The sequence below is a fragment of the Pristis pectinata genome, chromosome 9 (assembly GCF_009764475.1).
Source record: "Pristis pectinata isolate sPriPec2 chromosome 9, sPriPec2.1.pri, whole genome shotgun sequence".
NCBI lineage: Eukaryota > Metazoa > Chordata > Chondrichthyes > Rhinopristiformes > Pristidae > Pristis > Pristis pectinata.
This window is the reverse complement of record NC_067413.1, coordinates 63,585,759-63,608,625: the sequence shown is the minus strand read 5'-3', so window position 1 is coordinate 63,608,625 and position 22,867 is coordinate 63,585,759. Positions and strand designations below refer to the sequence as shown.

Genomic DNA, 22,867 nt, shown 5'->3' with positions numbered 1-22,867 from the left:
CTGTACTGCTGATGGAAATTTGTTGATTCCATGGTCCATCAGTGGAAATAGAAATTCTGACGCATTAGCTTCTTGGCACTAATCTTGTCCAAATCTAGTTAAACCTTTCCAAATTTTCCATTTTCCCATTAGATGCAAGTTTGATTGTGGGAGAACTGTGTTTAGGACCCTAAAAACTTGAATATTTCTTCAACCTTACTGTTTTAGCAGCAAGGTGGAAAAATGTGCTTGCTTCCCATCCTTGCATATTCTATTCTCAGAATTCAGGCTCACAGAGGTTGGTTGTTAGCAATATAATACACAAAGAAAGTATAGGATGTTTTCTGTTAACAGTCCCTGAGCATTCTAAACATATCAGGGGCAGGAAAGGAACAAATTTTAAAGAGGACATATAGGGCAAAATTTCTCTCCTCTCCCCACTTCCACTAAGGTATGCTTTTGAACCTGCCCTTATTTCCACGGTTGAGCCTGTCCTTATTACCACTGCCGAGCCTGTCCTTATTACCACTGCCTATCTCCCATCGCATTCACGACACATCGAGAGTGCCCACCTTAGGTCAGTACAGAGAACGTTTTACCTTGATCCAGGCTTACATTTGGGAAACTGACTGTAGCAACCAAAGAGTTTTAAAATGTAAAAAGTAGACTGGTTTATTTCCAAGGTTGTTGTCCCTATTGTAACTGATTATGCTTAAGACATCTTTTCTCTTTTGAAGCTGCACAAAATTCTTTATCCTCCATTGCTCTGTGCAATCCTTTTGGCGATGAACAATTCTTCTGTTCTCCCTGACCCATCAACAATATTCAGCTCCCCCTCCAATTTGTGTTCAAGTACCTTCACTCTTGGCTCCAAATGCCCATAGTGCCAATTCTGCTCTATTTAAAAGTCACTGTAATGTGCAATTGTGACTATGGTAGATTTTCTGTCATTGTGTATTCAATGCCTCTCCAGCATTCTAGGTGGGATATCATACCATTATCTTTCAGCAGTTCCTTTGTTGTTAGCCTTCAATGCACGTCAACATAAAGTTCAATTTCTATCTTTTCCATTGCATTCAACACATCACTTGTGAAAGCTTCATTGGTGTCTCCTTGTATTGCCTATATATTTCCTCCTTGTGGGAATCCCCATCAATGTCATAGCTATGTATCTCTGAGTCACTACTTCAATTTGAAGACTGGCAGTCTGCTATTCAACTCACCACCTGGCATAAGGTCATGGATGAAACTGACATTTCTCTAGGTCCAAAGCTATCTTGTTCAGTGTTAGAATCACGATGTCATTGATCCTAATTCCACCCCTTTCTTGGACATCCATTCAAAATCTTTCTAAAGATACATGGTCTCAGTGTCATACTCAATGCTGAGCTGAGGTTACAAACCCACATCCATCCAAGATTGTGTTTGAATTTCTCATCCACCTCCATCCCTGGCTAATACCCATTGTCTATGGAGATGTCATTAATGCCTGTGTCACCTGCAGACTTAATATTTTTCAATGCCTTAATTGTCCTTTTCCTTAACTCTATAATCACCAATTCATTCAGACCTCTCCAACCCAAGTTATTTCCCATACAAATCCCGTCCTTTCTTCCCTTTATCCATGTTGACTTCACTCTCTCCCTATTCTGCAGTTACACCGACTTCAAAATCTATATCCTTAAAAATTTAATTTCATCTTACCTTTAATCTTTTCTAACCCTGCATTTCAGCTTGCATTGGCATTCACTTCCTTCTGCAGTTACTCATGGTTGCCTTACCATTGGTGGTATGCACAATTCTTTAGGATTTGTACTCTCCCATGACCCCTTAACCTTGGATCTCTTCCCACCTTAAACCTGCCTGATCAGCTATCACGTCAGCTGATTTCCATCCTGTTTCTGCTTTGGATTCTCAAAATATGATATTAAAGTAAGTTGAGGAAAAGAGTGCTGTTCCCCAGCTGTATTTACCTTTTGTCCACGGTGTGGAAGAGAACCACCCTTGAGGTCCTGTTCACGTGTCAGTTCATTCCTGACATCCCTGCCTGTGCAATACAGTACAGAAGTCATCAGTGCACTGGAGGTCAGATGCGATCACATCTGACCTCCTGGACCACCACTTAACTCAGGTCTGCTTCAGGGAAAGAGGTCAGTCACACAGATCTGGGGGGTGCGATGTACTTCATGTTTGACTCCTCAGTGTTACAGTAGCCATGGCTGGCATATCTAGGACTACCCCTTCATTTTACTGGTTATCAACCTGGATGGAAAATTTAAATGGTTTATCTTTATCTTAATTAATGCTAATGTTTCTAATTTCCTATCACTTAAATGCATTCTGAAATAAATTAATTTGTTAAATTATTTAAATTTTAAAATTTTTTTATGTCTTTGATCCAGAGACACTTGCATACAGTAGAAAAGGCCTTTGACAGCAAGAGCTGATAAATGCCTGCCAGAGTGGTCCAGGGACAGGGATACAGGATCCATTGCCTGAGGTCTAGTTACCACTCACAGACCACATGGCTTGGAGTGCAATCATGATAGCAAGATTCCAACTCAATTGGACTGCTAAGGCCATAATATTGTTGGCCACAGGGATCACGTGGGGAGCCAAATGCAAGGCCTGGCATGAGTCAAGCATAATTCATTTCATAGTGCTGAAAAATAATAAAGGCATCTTAATGTTTCTACAATGCTAAAATAAAGTAACAAAGGCCATTCTTAATAGGACTGGAGCATTAAGTTCAGAATTTTAACTCTTTCAATTATAGAAGAGAGATTGCTCAGCTTACAGAGTGTAAAATGAAGAACTGTAAAACTGCTTTCTTCTCATTAACATGGAGTTGGAGCCAGGAACAAGAAATGTATGCATGGCCTCTTTATTTCTAACTGTTGGGATTTTTCTTATATTGATTTGCACATCTGTATAAGTTACAGAGTATTAATAATAAAGAGCATTACTAACTTCAGCCAGTAATTCATTTCTCCGTTGATTTGCCCTTGATTGTGGTGCCTTACTCTAATCATTCCTACATGTACATCCTACCTCATCATTGGTGACCATTCACATGGTCCCATCCATTAGTGTTCTGCTATCAGACATTCTGCTCTGGCCCACTGTCCAAATGCCACTTCCTGTTGGCTGTGGCTAAGTAACTGAGACATACAGGTAAGGCCCAGCGGCCTAAGATTTCACAACAGCAATGCTGGGAATGTTTAGTGCACATTTCAGACCTTCCTACTTGATTCCCTGAGTTAATTTTGAGGTTTTACTCTCCATTTTCAATATAAAGCAGACCCTCCAGTCACCAAAGTCAGAAAGAGAAGGAACACTCAGGATGGTATTGCGAATCTTATGTCCATGCATTTAAAGCACACAGTAGCCCAGCACTGATAGCAGCAGGAGCAGCCACCTCCCAATTACCCATGGGCCTTCTGCTTCATCTGCTACAGGGTCTGTGGGTCCCACATTCACCTCAAACCCCACAGAAATGGAGTGGAAGCAAGTCATTCTTGATTCCAAAGAACTGCCTAAGAAGAAAAAGATCTAATGTCTGCAGTCTGGATTGAATATTGCTTTTTATATTCACCTTTTTATTCAGTGAAATGCGTTCAGCAGACTCCCGGATGGCTACTTTTCTTGACTTATGTACTGCAGTCTTCTCAACGTTGTGTTCTTCCCTAGTATCCTTTTGGACAAGATGAAACTCACCACCAATGTGTCCTTCTGACTGCTTGAGTTTTTCATCTTTTATATCAGTAAATCCGCTGACATACTCGTGGCTAAACAAAGACAAGCAGCACATAATAAAATATTCTTTATCATCCATTAGTTTTTATGCATTGCTTTCCCACATTTCATTATATTTCCCTTCCACGTTGTAATTGGTTACCTTACTTGCATTATTATCTGTGTGCCATCTGACACATTCTTCAGTAACTAAAGACAAGCTTTAAAGTCACAGTACATTGCTCATTGATCCTCAGCTGCTGTATTCCCCTTAAACTTTAGTGCCTTAAAATTGAAACCTTGGAACTTTGCAGCACATTGTCAAAGTCAAATCAGAGTTTATTGTCATAGACACAAGTACATGGATGCACAGGTGCAATGAAAAACTTACTTGCAGCAGCATCACAGCCACATAGCATCATGTAAGCAGCATTCACAAGAAAAACATAAATTAAACATATATTATACACAATTTTTACAAGAAAGAACACAATCAGAACAAGAAAACCAAAGCCCATTTTAGTGCAAAGTGATCAAAGTGGACGTAGCGTTGCTGAACTGTAGTGATTAGGGTTGTGCCGGTTGGTTCAAGAACCGAACGGCTGAAGGGAACCCATCATCCTGTTATGTCAATGCAAAATAAAGCCCACAGCCTGCACTGTTCACATACTTGTTTCCTTTGTCTGCATCAAGTGTTATATTATGATTCTATAGCATAAGGCCTTGCCAAGTAAATGAGGCAATTATATTTCAGAATGATTAAGAGGTGAGAACTGGAGTTGTGCAGATATCTGAGCCGATCATAGTGTTAGAGGAGATTATAGATGTGTTCTTATGACATGAAAAAATGGATGACAATTGTTTGATTGTACACTGTGTTATAGTGCAGGGTCAAACATGTTTTACCTATGGCCATTTTGAATGACTTTGCAATCCTAAAGGATTACCAATACCCTTCTCACAATAACAACTGTGTTATATGGAAAGGTTTGTTGGCCAATTCCAAATGTGTGAAGATGTTTCTACTGCTTTTCTCTGCATTCTTTATGGATAGAATCTATATCCATTAACTCTTCAAGACCCTTATCAAAACCCAGCTAATAACGAAAACTTCTGGCTATGGCTTTCATGCTTATAAGCATTTCAAAAGTCTATCATTTCAATGATACATTTGGTATAACAACTCTCTGTCCCCTTTTGCCACAAACTTATTGCAATGACATATCACTTGTTATAGTGGGGTCCCATGTCTTCATCTAATTCTGTCAATGTGTCTGAATCTTTCTATTCTTGTAAAGGTTACTCATTTTAGAACAACTTGTTTTTGTGCTTCTCCACTATCTCCATTACTGTAACAAATGAATATCACCTTCTATTTTCAACATAAAGATCATTTTTGCACACGCTTTGTCTGAATGTTTACAAGGCAATTACAGTTCCCAATCTATAATTCAAAGCATTATAGGCAAGTTTCAATGTACATGTTGCATCATTGTGAACTAATAAAGTCTCAGTTCCCAGAATTTTCATGTAAAAGTCCTATGCTGTATACTATTCGTTGCACCAATTACATTTTTCATCTTTCTTCAGTAACTGCTGTAAAGGTGATCTTTTTTGCAGGATCTGAATATGTTAAGGACCTGAGTTTTGATATCTTTTCAGGTTTCCTTGCCTTTAAAATCATTTTTTTCTTTGGTTGCAATCCATTTGCATCTACTTTTAGCCCAAGACTAAACTACTTAGAGTCATAGAGTTCTACAGCATTGAAACAGGCCCTTCAGCCCACCGAGTCTGCTCAAATATCAAGCATCCAACTACACTAATCCCAAGTTTTTCTCCACACATTCCCATCAACCACCCCTAGATTTTTGGGATGTGGGAGGAAACCAAAACACTCAAGGAAAACCTATGTGGTCACAGGGAGAATGTGAAAATGTCACACAGAGAGCACTGGAGATTAGGATTGAACCTGTGTTGCTGGAGCTGTGAGGCAGCCGTTCTATTAGCTGTGCCAATGTGCTGCCCTCCTTTCTGTATGCTTCTTGTGTTGCTGCCTGCCAACAATTCATCTCATAGTAAAATGTCTTCTTCAGTACTTGTGGCTTTTTATACACCTCTTTGATTTCATTGACAATGATCTATACCTTGTAATAACTACACACCATAAGGTTATTTTGAGGTGGAGTTAAAGAGTTTTGATTGTCAAATATTCCAGCTGTCCTTATCCAAATTCAGTTGAGCAGGTGCATGTGACACATCCAGTTTGGTGAAAACATTGGCTCTTGCCAAATCTGCATATAAATCCTGTGAAGTAGGCAATGGGTACTTGTCATCAACTGTCTGGTTCAATGTCACCTTGTAATCACCACACAGTCGAACAGTCTTGTCCACTTTAGATATTACTGCAATTGCTGTTGAACGGTCATTCTAGTTTGTCTTCACTAGAACTCCATTTTATTACAATTGTTCTCTTTAGCTCTAATCTATTTAACTCTAATCAATTTATCTATTTAACTCTTCCTCCAACCATTCTTCAACACAGATGGAACAGGTCAAAACTTCCATAGATTGGTTTTGCACCTGGATTGATAAGGATGAGCATTAACACTTGTATCCTTGAATACTTTCCCAGTAGTAAATCTAAGCATGCCTTTGACAATCCATACTGAACAGTTCTTTCCAGTCTATTTTCAATTTTCTGATCCAATTTTTGCCAATTAGTCAATTAGTACCATCAGCTACAACCATTTGTCGTTCTGAATTGCTGACCACCATGGCTTACTAATCATTTCAATCTGGTCTAAAGTTTTGAATAATTCACCTGAATATGTTTTCAAGTTCATTCTATGTCAGTGGGACTTGGCTGACTTAAATTAGAAAGTTAACATGGGTTTAAATGGGCAGCATGGTCTTGTTGGGCTGGAAGGACCTGTTACCGTGGTGTATAAATAAAGTTTAAAGTTTAAATGAGCAATCTGCTGCCATGTTGATGCTCCTGTTGATGCAATGACCATTCAATCATACTTTTATCTTGAATTTATTCTGCTTTCTGCCATTGTCATTGGTGATGTAAATGCTAGGTAAGTTCAATTTGCCATTAATCACATTAGCTTCAACACTGTGCACATGCCTCTTCCGTGGCTTCTTGCTGTGACAAATTGCATCTTACATCTTTAGCATTCATCAGAGTGGAGCTGTTTTGGAGAACGCTCATATTACCAGGTGGAGGTATTTGTAGCCTAACAGCGCATTAAGGCGGTTAAATGCCCAGGACCTGACCAAGTGCATCTTAGGACATTGTGCGAGGATAGAGAAGAAACTGTGAGGCCCTTGCGGAGATCTTTGCTTCATCATTAGCCACTGGTGAAGTTCCCGAAGATTGGAAGGTGGCTAATGTTGTTCCGTTGTTTATGAAAGGTAGCAAGGACTAGCCAGGGATCTACAGGTCAGTCAGCCTGATGTCAGTGGTGGGGAAGTTACTTGGGGGGAATTCTGAGGGACAGTATCTACCAGCACTTGGACAGACAGAGTCTGATTAGGAAGAGTCAGCATAGCTTTGTGCGTGGAAAGTCATGCTTGAACCTCTTAGAGTTTTTTTGAAGAGGTAACCAAAAAGGTAGATGAGGGTAGGGCAGTCAATATTGTCTATTGGGACTTCAGCAAGGCCTACAACAAGATCCCGCATGGCAGGCTGGTCTGGAAGGTTAGGTCCTATGGAATCCAGTGAGAGCTGGTTAGATGGATTCAAGACTGGCTCAGAGGTAGGAAGCAGAGGGTAGAGGTTGGAGGTTGTTTCTTGGAATGGAGGCCAGTGACTAGTGGTATTACAGGGGGATCTTGATCAGTTAGGGAAGTGGGCCGAGGAGTGGCAAATGAATTTCAATACAGATAAGTGTGAGTTGATGCATTTTGGAAAGTAGGACTTATACTATGAATGGTAGGGCACTGGGAAATGTACTGGAACAGAGGAACCATGGAGTACAAGTGCATAGTTCATTGAAAGTGGTGCCACAGGTAGACAAGGTGGTGAAAAAGGCATTTAGCATGCAGGCCTTCAGCAGTCAGGGCACTGAGTATAGGAGTTGGGACATTATGTTGCAGTTGTATAAGTTGCTGGTGAGGCCGCACTTGGGAGTACTGTGTACAATTTTGGCCACCCTGTTGTAGGAAAGATGTGGTTAAACTGGAAAGAGGACAGAAAAGATTTACGAGGATGTTGCCAGGACTAGGGGGCCTGAGTTATAAGGAAAGGTTGGCCAGGCTAAGTCTTTATTCCTTGGAGTAAAGGAGAATGAGGGGTGATCTTATAGAAGTTTATAAAATCATTAGGGGCATAGATAAGGTGGATGGTAGTAGTCTTTTCCCCAGAATAGGGGAGTCCAAAACTAGAGGGCATAGATTTAGGGTGAGAAGGGAAAAGTTTTAAAGGGACTTGAGGGGCAACTTTTTCATGCAGAGGGTGGTGAGTATATGGAACGAGCTGCCAGAGGAAGTGCTTAAGGCAGCTACAATAGTATAATTTAAGAAGCACTTGGATAGGTACATGCAGGGGCTGGGCTTAGAGGGATATGGGCCCTATGTAGGAAATTGGGACTAGATGGGTGGGCAGCATGGTTGGCATGGACTCGTTGGGCTGAAGGGCCTAACTCTGTGTTGTATTGTTCTATGACTCTATCAATGCCATTTCTACAGGTGTCATAATTATGCACGCAAAGTTAAATGTGAGATTCTGTGTGCTTAATAACTTTGATTCAATTTGTTCATCAATTAAACCACAAACAGACTTGCCATGCAGTGTGCAATCAAAAAAGCCACCAATGTTCCAGTGCCAAGATAAGTCCTTCAAAAAGACAATGCACTTGCTGATACATTCATCTGACTTCTGATTCCTAGTTCCAAATCTGTAGCCTTCCAAAATTTTTGCCAGTTCAGGACTGAAATCATCCTAGAACATTAGTACTGTTTTGCTTTCCATAGCCTTAAAAGTTTACTAAGTGAGTGTATATTTCCTGCACTCCTTTAAAGCATAATTTTCCCCAAACTCTCATCGCCAATTTCCACCATGTTGTTTGCTCCAAGAAACATTTGCATGTGTTCATTGTATGAATTGAAAGACTAGCTCACCTGATTTTACTCACCAAAGCTATCAATGTTGACACATGGCACTGACTAGCCATATTGCCCTGTTCTCACTCTTACAAATTTTGCTCAAGGATTATTATGCTGGTTTCTCCTGTGCTTTTTATCTGATTACCACTATGTCTCACAAGAGTGTGTTAGGGATTTAAACTAACTCTTGCAAGAGATCAAAATGAACTAAGTGGTTGTGGACTTCACAAACCGATTCGCTCATGCTCATTGACAGACTTTAAGAATTGCTTTCTTTTCTGTTGATTGTCTATTATTGTTGCATTCCAAAGCCTTGACATCCTTTCTAAGCTGTTTCAGGGATTATAAAAGTGTTGCTTACTGGCATCTGTAGCTCCATATCACGTCTAATTGAATACAGTACTCTAGCTGAGGTCCAATCAATGATTTATGAAGATTAGCATAGCTTCCTTTTTGTACCCTATGCCTCCATTTATAAAACCAAGAAACTTGTTACTTTATCAACTTGACTGACAACTGTAAGACAATGTAACTGTGAAACCATAATCTCTGTTCTCTTTTTAAAATGTTACCATTTACTTCTCCTCTTTTTCCTTCCAAAATGTATCATTTGGCAGCACGGTAGTGTAGCGGTTAGCGTGACGCTATTACAGCGCCAGTGATCGGGGTTCGATTCCCGTCGCTGTCTGTAAGGAGTTTGTACGTTCTCCCATGTCTGGGTGGGTTTCCGCCAGGTGCTCTGGTTTCATTCCACTTTCTAAAGACATACGGGTAGGTTAATTTGGGGTTTAAAATGGGCAGCGCAGACTTGTTGGGCCGGAAGGGCCTGTTACCACGCTGTAAATAAATTTCACACTTTGTTGCAATAAATGTCATCTGCCACACAGATACCCTCTGCACCACCAAGCTATGTCTCCGAATGTCTTTTTGATATTTCTAACCCTTGTTTCATTCACAATTTTTAAAATGGTGCCTCCTATGCTCAAATGCGGATTATTAAAACTCATCAAAAATAGCCAAGGCCCACTTTACATTCTGCCTGTTACTGGAAAATAATTATCACTCTGCTTTCTGACACTCAACCTATTTTATACATGTTATTACCATCACTGTAATTGCACCAACTTTCATTTTGCTAGCAATTCTGTTATCTGGTATTATTAACAACAGACTTCTTGAAGTTCATATGAAAACAGCAACTGAATTGCCTTTATCTTATCAGAGAACACTATCAAGTTAATCGGACATAATTTTTCTTGATCACATCTTTGCTGGCTGTCATTTATTACCCAAGTGGAATCTAACACTCTCTTGGACTATTGTCTCTAGAAGTCTTCCCACTGCCAATGATAGCTTGATTAATTAATTTTTCTGCCTTTTTATAGGTGGGGGAGGGGGGGTGTACAACTTGCAACCCTCCAAACCTTTGGATGTTTGAAAGACTGCAGCATCTGCAATGGAAAGGATTTGGAAATTTGACTAACCAAACAGCCAACCAGTCCCTGTCCAAGTTTCTAAAAACTGTTGTGGGACAGCACAATCCCTGGTGGCAAGACAAACTTGTAAGAACAGCCATATCAGTGTTCAAGGCCACAAATGTCCTTGGAGCTGTTTCTGCTCCAAAGTCTGGCTGAAGCCTCATCTACACAGCTAAACAGGATTTCTGAAATACTTCCAGCTAAGTGACAGCAATTCAAGGAAATTCTGGACCTAAATTCATTTTTATCAGATCCAAGCTGTATAGATTCCCTTACATTATCAGAATACTACCCAGCCCAAGTTTTCTGGGAAATTCATTAAATTGAAATTGGTTTGCAGAATAGTATGACAATGAAGTCCTTCTGTCCATAGAGTCATAAGGTAATACAGTACAGAAACAGGTCCTTTGACCCAACTCAGTCTACTACCATAGAAAAAGTGCTAACACAGCATACTTTCAACTTCAACACAGGATTTGGTTACAAGTACACCAACGTTTGATGGTGGCTGGGCAAATTGCTATTAAAAAATCATGCAAAATACTTTACAATGTCAATAGTGGTGCACTGTTAAAAACCTTCATGTATCATGTGTAAAAGTAATATAGAAATTTTTCTAGTTCAAATGCCCAAAATCCTGAATACTTTGAATAGAAAACTCCCCATGCGTAGTAAGTACTAATGTTCTCAATATAATGTCGTAACTGAATAGTGAGATTTACAGTCAAGCAACTCAGAACAACAGTAATGGCTGTGTTTGCTTAACCATTCAAAATGACCCTCTTTACATGGATTCAAATAATAGATCTTGAAATTTAAAAATTGTTGACATCCCCTTGTTAACATTTTTTTTCTCCTGTTCTCCTAAACCAAAATGATCTATTTCCCGTAGCAGAGAAGGCAATAGTCATTAAAAATAATGAGAGTTCACGGCCAAAGCATTCTTGGAAGGGTGAAAGATAAGTCCAAGGAACCCTACATGTCATGGGATACAGAGGGTTGGATAAATTAACAAATCGTAGTGGCTGTAGGGAACTGAAAATAGGGGTGGCTCTACAGCACTAGAGAAAGCCCTGTAGAGGACAAAGTAGGAGGACAAAGAGGGGACAGGAAATAGTGCTGGTGGGTAAGATTAAGCAAAATGCATAAATAAAATAAGTATATTAAAGGCAAGAGGGTAACCAGGGAATGTACAAGGTCCATTAGGGACCAAAGTGGCAATATGTGCATGGAGCCAGAGGATATAGGTGTGGTCTTAAATGAATAGTTATCATCTGTATCCACTGTGGAGAAGGACATTAAAATTGGAGAATTCAGGATAGAGGACAGTGGAATTCTAGTGCAAATTACCATTGAAAAGAAGAGGTATCAGATGTCTTAGCAGGTGTTAAAAGAGTGATAAATCCTCAAAGCTTGTTACTAATCTTTCATGTTCATATCATAATGTGCACCAAACCATTCACCTGTATTTCTGACCTAGGGAGGCTCCCCAAGCTGAAAGTAGTGCCTTCAGCTGCCAAGGCACTGTAATCCCCTTCTAAACCTCTGCACTTCTCTTCTCTAAGAAGATCTGTAAAACCTATCTTATTGACCAAACTTTTGATGATATGCCTTATGTTTATGGATTGGCATTAAATCCTGATTTATAATCAGAAGCAACCTGTGCCAATTTGCTATCTTAAAGGTGCAATATAAGTGCAAGGTGCTTTTATTTTTATTGTTATGATTGGGAGATTGTTGAGTTAGAGCTGAGGGATGAACCCTCTCCCTGCTTTGCTGTGCTACATTCTTTTCTTGTGACTGACTGGGTTACAGGTATAATTGGATGTTTCAATCTGAAACCTGCAATAGACTAGTATAAAACAAAAACACAATAGACATTCAAATCAACCACTACTGGAAGCAAGTAGTGAAGTTTGTCAACACCTGAAAGATTGAGATTAGTCTATTAAATGGGATCATTCACCTGACCAGTTTGTGGGGAATCAACTCAATCAAGTGGCATTCCCATTGATTTTGAAGAAACTCATGTTTATTTCTAACATTTGCTATTGATTGTTCAGATTTTCTGCAGTTGTTAAATCAATTAATTTCAAATTAGACATCCTTAAAGAGTAAAACAGCAAAAGAAGCAGTATATATGTCTGCAGGATCAGAAAGCAACATTTTCTAAAGCCAGGCAGATTGATAGAAAGAGTCATTAAAGCCACTAGTCATTTTTATGACTATAATATTGCTTTAATTATGTGTTTTTTGCAGGATAACCAACTAAGTACACAAATAAAAACTGAAAATGCTGAAAAGAAACTCAGTAGGTGAGGCAGCATCTCTGGAAAGAGAAATGGTTAATGTTACAGGTCAAAGACCCTTGAAGGGTCTCTCAGCCTGAACTATTAACTCTGTTTCTGTTTCCACAGGTGCTGCCTGATCCACTGTGTGTTTCTAGCATTTCTTGTTTTCTTTTACTTCAGATTCCAAACATCTGGATTTTTTTTCTGATTTTGATCTACTAAGTACTCTAACAATTAAAATTCACTTTAATTGCAATAAGTCAATGTTGAAATATAGTTTGCCAACAAAAATCTAACTAGATTTAATAGTTAATGGGGCATACAGTTAAGGTGAGGGGGAAAGTTCAAAGGAGATGCACGGGGCAAGTTTTTTTTTACACAGAGAGTGGTGGGTGCTTGGAATATGCTGCCTGGGGTGGTGGTGGAGGCAAATATGATAGGAGTGTTCAAGGAGCTTTTAGATAGGCACATGAATGTGAGGGAAATGGTAGGATATAGACATTGTGTAGGCAGAAGGGATTAGTGTAGTTGGGCATTTTATTACTAATGTAATTGGTTCGGCACAACATTGTGGGCCTATGTTCTATGTTGTTGAAATCTAGATCCCAGCAGATTATCAAGAATTTATGTCCAGACCAAATCCTGGATAAATTATTATAATTTTGGGAGCATCTGTTGCTGACATACATTAAAATACAATGTAAACACCCTTCACCTATTGAAGAAGTTTGCAAAATCTGGGTCGCTGTTGTAGCCCCGTCAGTATGTGACCCTGACAGTCAGTGTCTTACCCGTGGGAGCGAGTTGCAATTTTGCGCTTTTCCTCCAGGCGGTAGTCTTGCATAGTGGACTGCAACTGGCTGCTACGATAGTCACGGTCATAGTGCCGGTGGTGTCTCTGGTAAAAAGGTAATGATAGCGAGGACATGCTGGTCACGTAATATCCAACTGTTCCCACTCGGCTAGATATACTCTCGGAAGTCTGTTCATAGATAAAGCAGAAACAAAAGTCAGGTAAGGGGTTCAACAATCTGCTCCATGAATGAAAACAGAATAAACCGACAAAAATGAATGTAAGTCATTGCTGGTTAGTGAAATGCAGAGTGCGCTGGTGCCAAGATATAGGTAACAAGGTTCTGATTTATTTTATTTCCTTTTCTGGTCTGAACCATAGCTGGTCGTTGTAAGTAACACTTAGAACGGTGCAGAGAAGCCTTCAAATCCTTATAACCAACAATCTGCCACAATGTTTCAGTGTAACAAATCATTTTGAAGTATGGATGATAAGGAATGCGTAACTTACATGTTTGGGAGGTAACAGTACAGAAAATGGTGTATATTGTATATAATACCAATTATATTAAACAAAATTAAATGTAATTCTAAATAATTGGCACTACTTTTGATGGTTTTAACTAATCCTTATGTGAAAGAGCTAATAATCCATTGTAATAAACACAATTAGCTGCAAATTGAACTTCGTGCGTTACATTTGGCCATGTTTACATGCACCTTCCCATTCTGCGTTCAATTTTCTATTTCGAGATCAACGTTAAAATAATTCTGACAGAATTGTTAACATCCAGCCACATAGGATTCAAGTGAAATATAATCTCGGTTCATTCTTGGTATCTAAGTGTGTCCTTTTATTGCAGATAACCTCGACATAATACCAAATTAATAAAACTCTGATTCAGACCTATCCCACCAGTTGAGCTATGTGTTGAGTGCACATTTAGAACTGCACCGGTCAGCGACCAACGGGACCTTAACTTTTTAATAAAGAAAAACAACATTTAAGTCACAGAACCGCCACAAGTCCTGCCAAACCTGCTTAAAATCAAGAGCACTTACCAAATGTCAAATGTTTTCTGGGATTTTGTTGTATGTACCAGCGAGAACACTCGGTGTGATGTATCGGGGAAAGCAATGGGAGGAAGAAGGCTGCAGACTCGGCTCCAGAGTTCAGTACAAAAATAATGCCTCCCGTCAGTGGAATGTGAAAGCCAGAGTCCCGACCTTTTATGGCTTGAAGGATTGATAAATATAGCACTAGACCAAGCAATCAGTCTCCCACAGCTAGAAATCTCAAGGGGTTGCATGCAGGTAAAGAGCTGTTTAACATTTCATGTACAGCAAAATAAGAATCTGTAATTACTTGAGTTCAAGTTCCAATTCGCTGGCCCCTTTTATCCACTCGCTTCTTAAATCTGGATACATTTCACTAACCTTAGCCACCCTCTGCCCCTATCACAGATTTGATTTCTGATAGCTAATCCAATGATTGCATACACATACGTGGAGGTGTGGTCTGAAAGGTGCCGGGATCACAATCTCCTTAGACGGCTGCTCGGATTCGAGGTAACTTGCCTCCTCGCCAGTTCGGTGGGTTCTGAAATGGCTGATGAATCCTTTGTGGGATCCGCAGGCTGTCACAGATGGGACGAATGGTGCCTAATGGAGGATAGGGAGGGGGGTGTTGAAGATGGAAAATTTGAGGTTTTGAGGAGCGATAAGTGTCATTGCAAGATTTATTTGTTATATTAGATGATGGTTGCACACTATTTTGACATGAAGAGGTCTTGGTCCAAAGCAAAGAGGTTGAAGACGACAAGGGACTAGGCTCTGCTACATAGACTTAACTAACACACACACACACACACACACACACACACACACACAATCACGGGATCAGTGTAAGTATTCCTACTTCAAATAATCCATAGCAGGAGCAATACTAAACATTATGTGCAGCCAAAAATTGATGAAAATTAAAAGCAACATTGTGATATGTATTAATTTCAAATTGGGTTGTTGCATCAATAGATTGCTGAACAAGCTCACCTTGTGACTGAAGGTGTAAATCCCTTGCTCAACTTTGTTGTAGGTTTTCTTGACTCAAAAGAACTACACATATTAATTCCTATTTATTTTAACAAAAACAATGTTTTTAAAATCACATGGACCAACCCATGGCCTGGCTGAACTTTCCCACCTCATATTAGACAATCAATATTATTGTACTTTTCTCCTTCAGACTGATGCCCACATTTATCAGACAAATATTAAACAAGACAGGGGATTACAGGCCAGTGAGCTGATATCAGTGGTGGGAAAGTTACTGGAGGGGATTCTGAGAGACAGGATCTATCTGCATTTGGAGAGGCAAGGACTGATTAGGGAGAGTCAGCATAGCTTTGTATGTGAGGAATGGTGTCTCATGAATTTGACTGAGAGGTGACCAAGAAGGTTGAAAAGGGCAAGGCAGTAGACGTTGTCTGCATGGATTTTATTAAAGCTTTTGACAAGGTCCTACATGGTAGGCTGCTCTAGAAGGCAAGATCATGTGGGATCCAAGGTGAGATAGCCAATTTGATACAAAATTGGCTTGGTGGAACGTGTCAGAGGGTAGTGGTAGAGGGTTATTTTTCAAATGGGAGGACTGTGGCCAGTGGTGTGCTGCAGGGATTGGTGCTGGGTCCCCTGTTGTCATATATATTGTCAATTTGCATGAGAATGTAGTTGGTGTGATTAGTAAGTTTGCAGCAGATAATACCAAAACCAGTGGTGTGGTGAACAGTGAAGAAGGTTCTTCAAGGTTACAACAGGTTCTAGATCAACTGGGGAAATGGGCAAAGGAATGGCCAAATGGAATTTAACACAGACAATTGTGAAGCGATGCATTTTGGGAAGTTAGACCAGGGCAGGACATACACAGTGAATGACAAGGCTCTGGGGAATGTTTGGAATAGGGAGACCTAGGGGGACATGTACCAAAATCCCTGAAAGTGGTGACATAGGTAGACAAGGTGGTGAAGAAAGCATAAGGCATGCATGCCTTCATGGGACAGAACATTGAGTTATAGAGCTGTGACGTCACGTTACATTGTACAAGACAATGATGAGACTGCACCTGGAATAATGTGTGCAGTTCTGAATGCCATACTATAGGAAGAACGTGATTAAGCTTGAGAGAGTGCAGAAAAGTTTCACAAGGATGTTGCTGGGAATGGAGGGCTTGAGCTATACAGAGAGACTGGGTGGCTGGGATTGTTTTCCCTGAAGTGAAAGAGGCTGAGGGGTGACCTTGTAGAAATTTATAAAATCTTGAGGGGAATAGATAAGGTGGATGGTCACAGTCTTTTTTCCAGGTGAAGGGTTCTAAAACTAGAGGGCATAGATTTATGGTGAGAGAGGAAAGGTTGAAAGGGATCCGAGGGACAGATCTGGTGGGAATATGGAATGAGCTGCCAAAAGAAGTGGTAGAGACAGGTACAATTACAACGTTTAAAAGACATTTAGGCAGCTGGGCAAATGGAGTTTAATTCAGATAAGGGCGAGGTGTTGCATTTTGGGAAGACAGATCAGGGTAGGACTTTCACAGTGAATGGTAGGGCCCTGGGGAATGTTGTAGAACAGAGGGACCTAGGAGTAGAAGTACATGGTTCCATGAAAGTAGCATTGCAGGTACACAGGATGGCAAAGAAGGCTGTTGGCACGCCAGCCTTCATCTGTCAGGGCATTGAGTATAGAAGTTGGGATGTTATGTTGCAGTTGTACAAGACAATGGTGAAGCTGAATTTGGAATACTGTGTTCAGTTTTGGTCATCCTGCTATAGGAAAGATGTCATTAAGCTGAAAACAGTGCTGAAGAGATTTAAGAGGATGTTGCCAGGACCTGAGGGACTGAGTTATGGAGAGAGGTTGGGCAGGTTGGGACTTCATTCATTGGAGCATAGGAGAATAAGGGGTCATCATATAGAGGTGTATAAAATCATGAGGGGTGTAGATAAGGTCAATGCACACGGTCTTTTTCCCAGGGTTGGAGAATCAAGAACTAGAGGGCACAGGTTTAAGGTGAGAGGAGAGAAATTTAGTAGGAACCTGAGGGGCAACATTTTCACCCAGAGAGTGGTCAGTATATGGAATGAGCTGTCAGAGGATGCTGAGGCAGGTATAGTAACAACATTTAAAAGGCACTTGGACAAATACATGGATAGGAAAGGTTTACAGGGATATGGGCCAAACACAAATGGGACTGGCTTAGATGGGAATCTTGGTCAGCATGGACCAGTTGGGCCGAAGGGGCTGTTTCTGTGCTGTATGACTCTTTGACAGATTCATGGCTAGGAAATGTCTAGAGGGATGTGGGCTAAATATGGGCAAATGGGTCTAGCTCAGGAAGGCACCTTGGTCAGCTATGACTCTATAAATATTTATTCTGTCTTGCTTTCAATTATGCCTATGATGTTTGGGATAAGTTGCCTGATTGGCTGGTCTAGATCATTTATACTTGAATAATTCAGTTTAGGATCCTTCTCAGCTGTGTACTTGTTGAGACTCTCCAGAAAAGCATTTGTCTTATTTACAGTAAATTTCAATATTTCTTCATTAATTTCCTTCCTATCCCTAATGAGGTCTTTAATAAGACATCTGAATTCTGAATTATTCTCCTTCTGCCAATATGAGCCAGTGTCATTGACAACTCCTTTGCAGAACTCCACTTTGCTCCATTTTAATAAAGTTTTTGCCTCGAACCTCAAAAGGCTCCACAAACTATTATCCAATATCTAATCTTCCTTTGTATTACACACTGTTCTCTGTAGAGAATGTCCCATGCAGAGGACTGGAATATAACCACTCATTGTACAGCAGAAGATGACCTCATCACTTAATATAGGTTTCAGGCGTGTTTGTCCAGCCCAGTCTTACCTACCTTGCATTCTGTTTATATGCTATCTAACACCATAAAACTTGTCATTTTGTTTTGTTTGGGCAGGCATGGTAGTGTAGCGGTTAGCGTAATGCTATTACAGCGCCAGCGACCCGGGTTCAATTCCAGCCACTGTCTGTAAGGAGTTTGTACATTCTCCCTGTGTCTGCGTGGGTTTCCTCTGGGTGCTCCGGTTTCCTCCCACATTCCAAAGACGTATGGGTTAGGAAGTTGTGGGCATGGTATGTTGGCGCTGGAAGTGTGGCGACATTTGCCGGCTGCCCCCAGAACACTCTATGCAAAAGATACATTTCACTGTGTGTTTCGATGTACATGTGACTAATAAAGATACCTTATCTTATTATTTATTTTTATCTGAAGTCATATTCTTTTCAATAAACACCTCATATTTTTATCTAATAACTCAACTTATCACTAATTCTTTTTATGAAAGCTGTTGTTTTATTACCTTGGGTGGGCACCAGTTCTCTCTGAATAGATAATAAAATTGAAAGTTCAGATGAATGCCATGTCACTTGCTACAGGATTGCTTATCCTGTGGAAAATTATGCCTCATCAGAGTAAAATTTAATTATATATTTAAACCTGAAAGCTAGGGAGAAATATTAGAAAATATTGAACTAGAATGTTATTCAAGTGACCGAGATCATGTCCAACATATTCTATCAGGGACTTGACACTAATCCTTTAAGGTTCGGTGACATTTCCCTGGTTTCTCTCCTTCCAATACAAATGAATTAGAACTATATTTTATTGAAATTTTTAAAAGTCAATTTGTTCCTTAACAATTCCTAATTACCTAACATTCACACCCAGCCTTTCTTAAGTGTATTAATAGGCATACCGTTGACTGGAAACTCATTCTGCCTAGCCACTACTCTGTGGGAAATCTTTTATATTTCATTCTTTGCTTAAATCTTTTTAAATCCATCCTCTAAGATCAAGTTAAATCATCTTTTTGGACATAATTTTTCCATAATTCTCAATATTTTAAAACCCTAAATCTCATTGTCTCTAGTTTTGTTTGCCTTTTTCTCAACAGAACCTAAGACCTTTGTTGTTCTCCTCTGAGTTCTTTCTAGAAAATCATTTTTGCAGAGAGCCAGCCCAACTTTACACATAAAATAACTCTGCAATAATTGACACCAAGTTAAAACAAGTTATTCTGACTTGATAAAATGGCTTCATGGTGAATTCTAACATGGTACTTGAACATGATTACTGATTGATGTTTTACATTTATTAGATAAATTTAATGAATAGACAGTAATCATGGTAAAATCTTTCTCCATTACCTTTGCTAATGAGAGTTGCTTCATCACATTTGTGTTATTGTGCATATGGTTCAAAGCATTCCTACCTCCTATTCATACTCACTCACTAAGCAAGGAATATGTAAGATCCATTCAGCTTTTAATCTTTTCAGTACCACTGCCAGGCAAGAGCACAGTTTAACTATAGAATGTTTATTTGCAGACACAAAGAACGGCAGTAGTGCAAATGGAAACAAGTGACAACTGGAGTCTTAAAGGGAATTTACTGAACTATATTTAGTAGGGAAATGGAATAGGGGAGGTCTCCAGTATTAACTCTCACTTAGCCTTTTTTCTAAAAATACCAGATTAATTGTTTAAGCATATCAATAACACCCCTTAACGTTAGAAAGTAAACTTTTTACTTCTTTCTAAGTATGTGCTGCAAAAGGATACTGAGATTTGTTTATTAAAACTGCTGAAAAATTAATAAACAAATTATTCAAATGAAAAGTTAAACAACACTGTAGCATATTATTTCCTGAAATCATCTATGTATTAAAACAAAATTGACATAATGTAGAACATTCAAAGGGTATGCATGATAGGAACTGCAAATTCATTTCTTTAAAAAGAGAAAACATTTTAAAATGAATGGTATATTGAGGGAAGTGAGCTTCTAAATTTCAAAAATACAATGTATTGTTTTATTTGGAAGGAAATCCATTCAATCACTCTTCTATGTTCATTATCTCTTTACAGTCATATCATTGGATAGGTGCACTCAGCTCATCCCAAACTTATGCTGCTCCTGCAATAATTAACCAACTAGACCCTATTCATATGAATGGGTTTTCCTGATCTTAAGATTAGGAACAGAATGGTCATTTCAGTTTTCTTTTTAGTTATTTTACTTTATGTTAATGCTTTTAATTAATTTTAAAAGCCATAGAGAGTCATAGAATCATAAAGCATAGAAACGGGCTCTTCAGGCCACCATGACCATACTAACCATCAAGTACTAACACCAGCACTTGGTCTGTATCCTTCTATGCCTCAGCAAATCAAGTGCTTGTCCAGAAATGTTTTAAATGTTGTACTAGTACCTGTGTTCATTACCTTCTCAGGCAGTGCATTCTAGATTGCAACCATCTTCTGGGTGAAAATATTTTTCCTCCAATCCCCTCTAAAGTTCTGACTCCTTGTCATTAATCTACGCCCTCTGGATTTTAATGTCTCTGTTATGGGAAAACTTCTCACTATCCACTGTATCTATGTATCTCATAATTTTGTACACCTCTGTCAGGTTGCCCCTCAGTCTCCTCCACTCAAAAGAAAACAAACACAGCCCATCCAATCTCTGAAGCATTCCATACAAGGCAACATCCTGGTAAATTTCCTTTGGCCCCTCTCCAGTGCAATCATGTCCTTCCTCTTGTCTGGAGACCACAACAGTACACAATACTCCAGCAGTGGACTAATCAACATATAAAATGTTGTACCATGACCTCCATGCTCTTACAGCTGCCAATGCAGGCCAGCATCCCTTATGCCTTCTTCACCACCTTACCCAACCATGCTGCCACTTTTAGTGATCCATGGACTTGTACAAAGAGGTCCCTCTGTTCCTCAATACTACCTGGAGCTCTACCATTAATGGTGTATATCTTACCCTTAATAGACCTCCCAAAATGCATCACCTTGTATTTATTAGGATCAAATTCCATTTGCCATTGCTCCGCCCAACTTACCAGCTGATCAATGTCTCTCTGTAGCTAAGACTATCCTCACCATTAACAACACGGCCAATTTTCATGTTATCTGCCATAATACTATTGTTAATATTAATTGTTCATGTAAATGACAAAGGGTCGTAGTACTGATTCCTGTGGTACACCACTGTTCACAGTAATCCTCCACCATCATCCTCTGACTCTTATTACCAAGCCAACTTGCCTTGGATCCTTGGGCTCCAAATTTTGGACCAGCCTTCCATAGAGTACAGAGTTATACAGCACAGGAAACAGGTTCTTTGGCTCAACTCGTCCATGCTGACCAAGTTGCCTACCTGAGCTAGTCTCATTTGCCTGTATTTGGCCCTATCCCTCTGAACCCTTCCTATCAATGTACCTTATCTATATGCCTTTTAAACATTGTAATTATACCGACTGCTACCACTTCCTCTGGCAGCACATTCCACATACCCACCATCCTCTGTGGGAAAAATTTCCCCTCAGGTCCCCTTTAAATTTTTTCCCTCTCAGCTAAAATCTTTGCCCTTTAGTTTTAGACTCCCCTAACCCCCTCAGCCTCCCACACTCCAGGGAAAAAAGCCCTAGCCTATCCAGTCTCTCCTTATAACTTAAGTCCTCCAGTCCCAGTAACATCCTTGAGAATCTTTTCAGCACCCTTTCTAGCTCAATGACATCTTCCCTATTGCTGGGTGATCAGAACTGCACAGAATATCCCAAGTGTGCTCTCGCCAATGCCTTATACAGTTGTAACATGATATCCCAATTCTTGTACTCAGTGCCCTGACTGATGAAGGCAAGTACGCCAAATGTCTTCTTCACACCCTATCTATATGTGTCACCACTTTCAGGGAACTATTTTCTTGTACCCCGAGGTCTCTGTTCTACAACTCTCTCCAGGGGCATTTACTGTGTAAGTCCTGCCCTGATTTAACTGACCAAAATGCAACACTTTGCATTTGTCTGCTTTAAATTCCATCTGCCATTCCATAGCCCACTTTCCCAGATGATCCAGATCCTGTTGTAATCTTGAATAACGTTCTTCACTATGCCACTAATTTTGGTGTCATCTGCAAATTTACTAACCATGCCAACTACATCCTCATCCAAATCATTAATACAGGTGACAAACAATGGACCCAGCACTGATCCTTGCAGAACATCACTGGTCACAAACCTCCAATCTGCCACCCTCTGACTCCTACCACCAAGCAGGCTTTGTATCCAAATGGCTAACTCACCTTGGATCCCATGTGATCTAACCTTCCGCTCCAGCTTTCCATTTGGCACCCTGCCAAAGGCCCTACTGAAGTCCATGTGGACTACATCAAGGGCATTGCCCTCATCGATATATTTTGGTTACCTCTTCAAATAACTCAATCAAATTAGTTAGACAAGTTCTCCCATCAACAAAGTCATGCTGAATATCCCTGAACAATTCCTGTCTCTCCAAATATAATTTATTAATCCTGTCCCTCAGAATAGTTTCCAATAACTTCCCTCTCACTGACATTAGACTCACTGGCCTGTAATGGTT

The 22,867-nt window shown here is 39.8% G+C and overlaps 1 protein-coding gene across 1 annotated transcript in view; it reads right to left on the bottom strand.

Annotated features, from left to right (window-relative positions):
• Positions 1 to 22,867, bottom strand: part of myom1a (myomesin 1a (skelemin)) — a 103,857-nt gene that overhangs the window by 76,937 nt on the left and 4,053 nt on the right. Inside the window, 2 exon segments of the mRNA XM_052022592.1 lie at positions 3,575 to 3,767; positions 13,384 to 13,574. Coding sequence (XP_051878552.1) covers positions 3,575 to 3,767; positions 13,384 to 13,520 — 330 coding nt within the window. The 5' untranslated portion in view covers positions 13,521 to 13,574.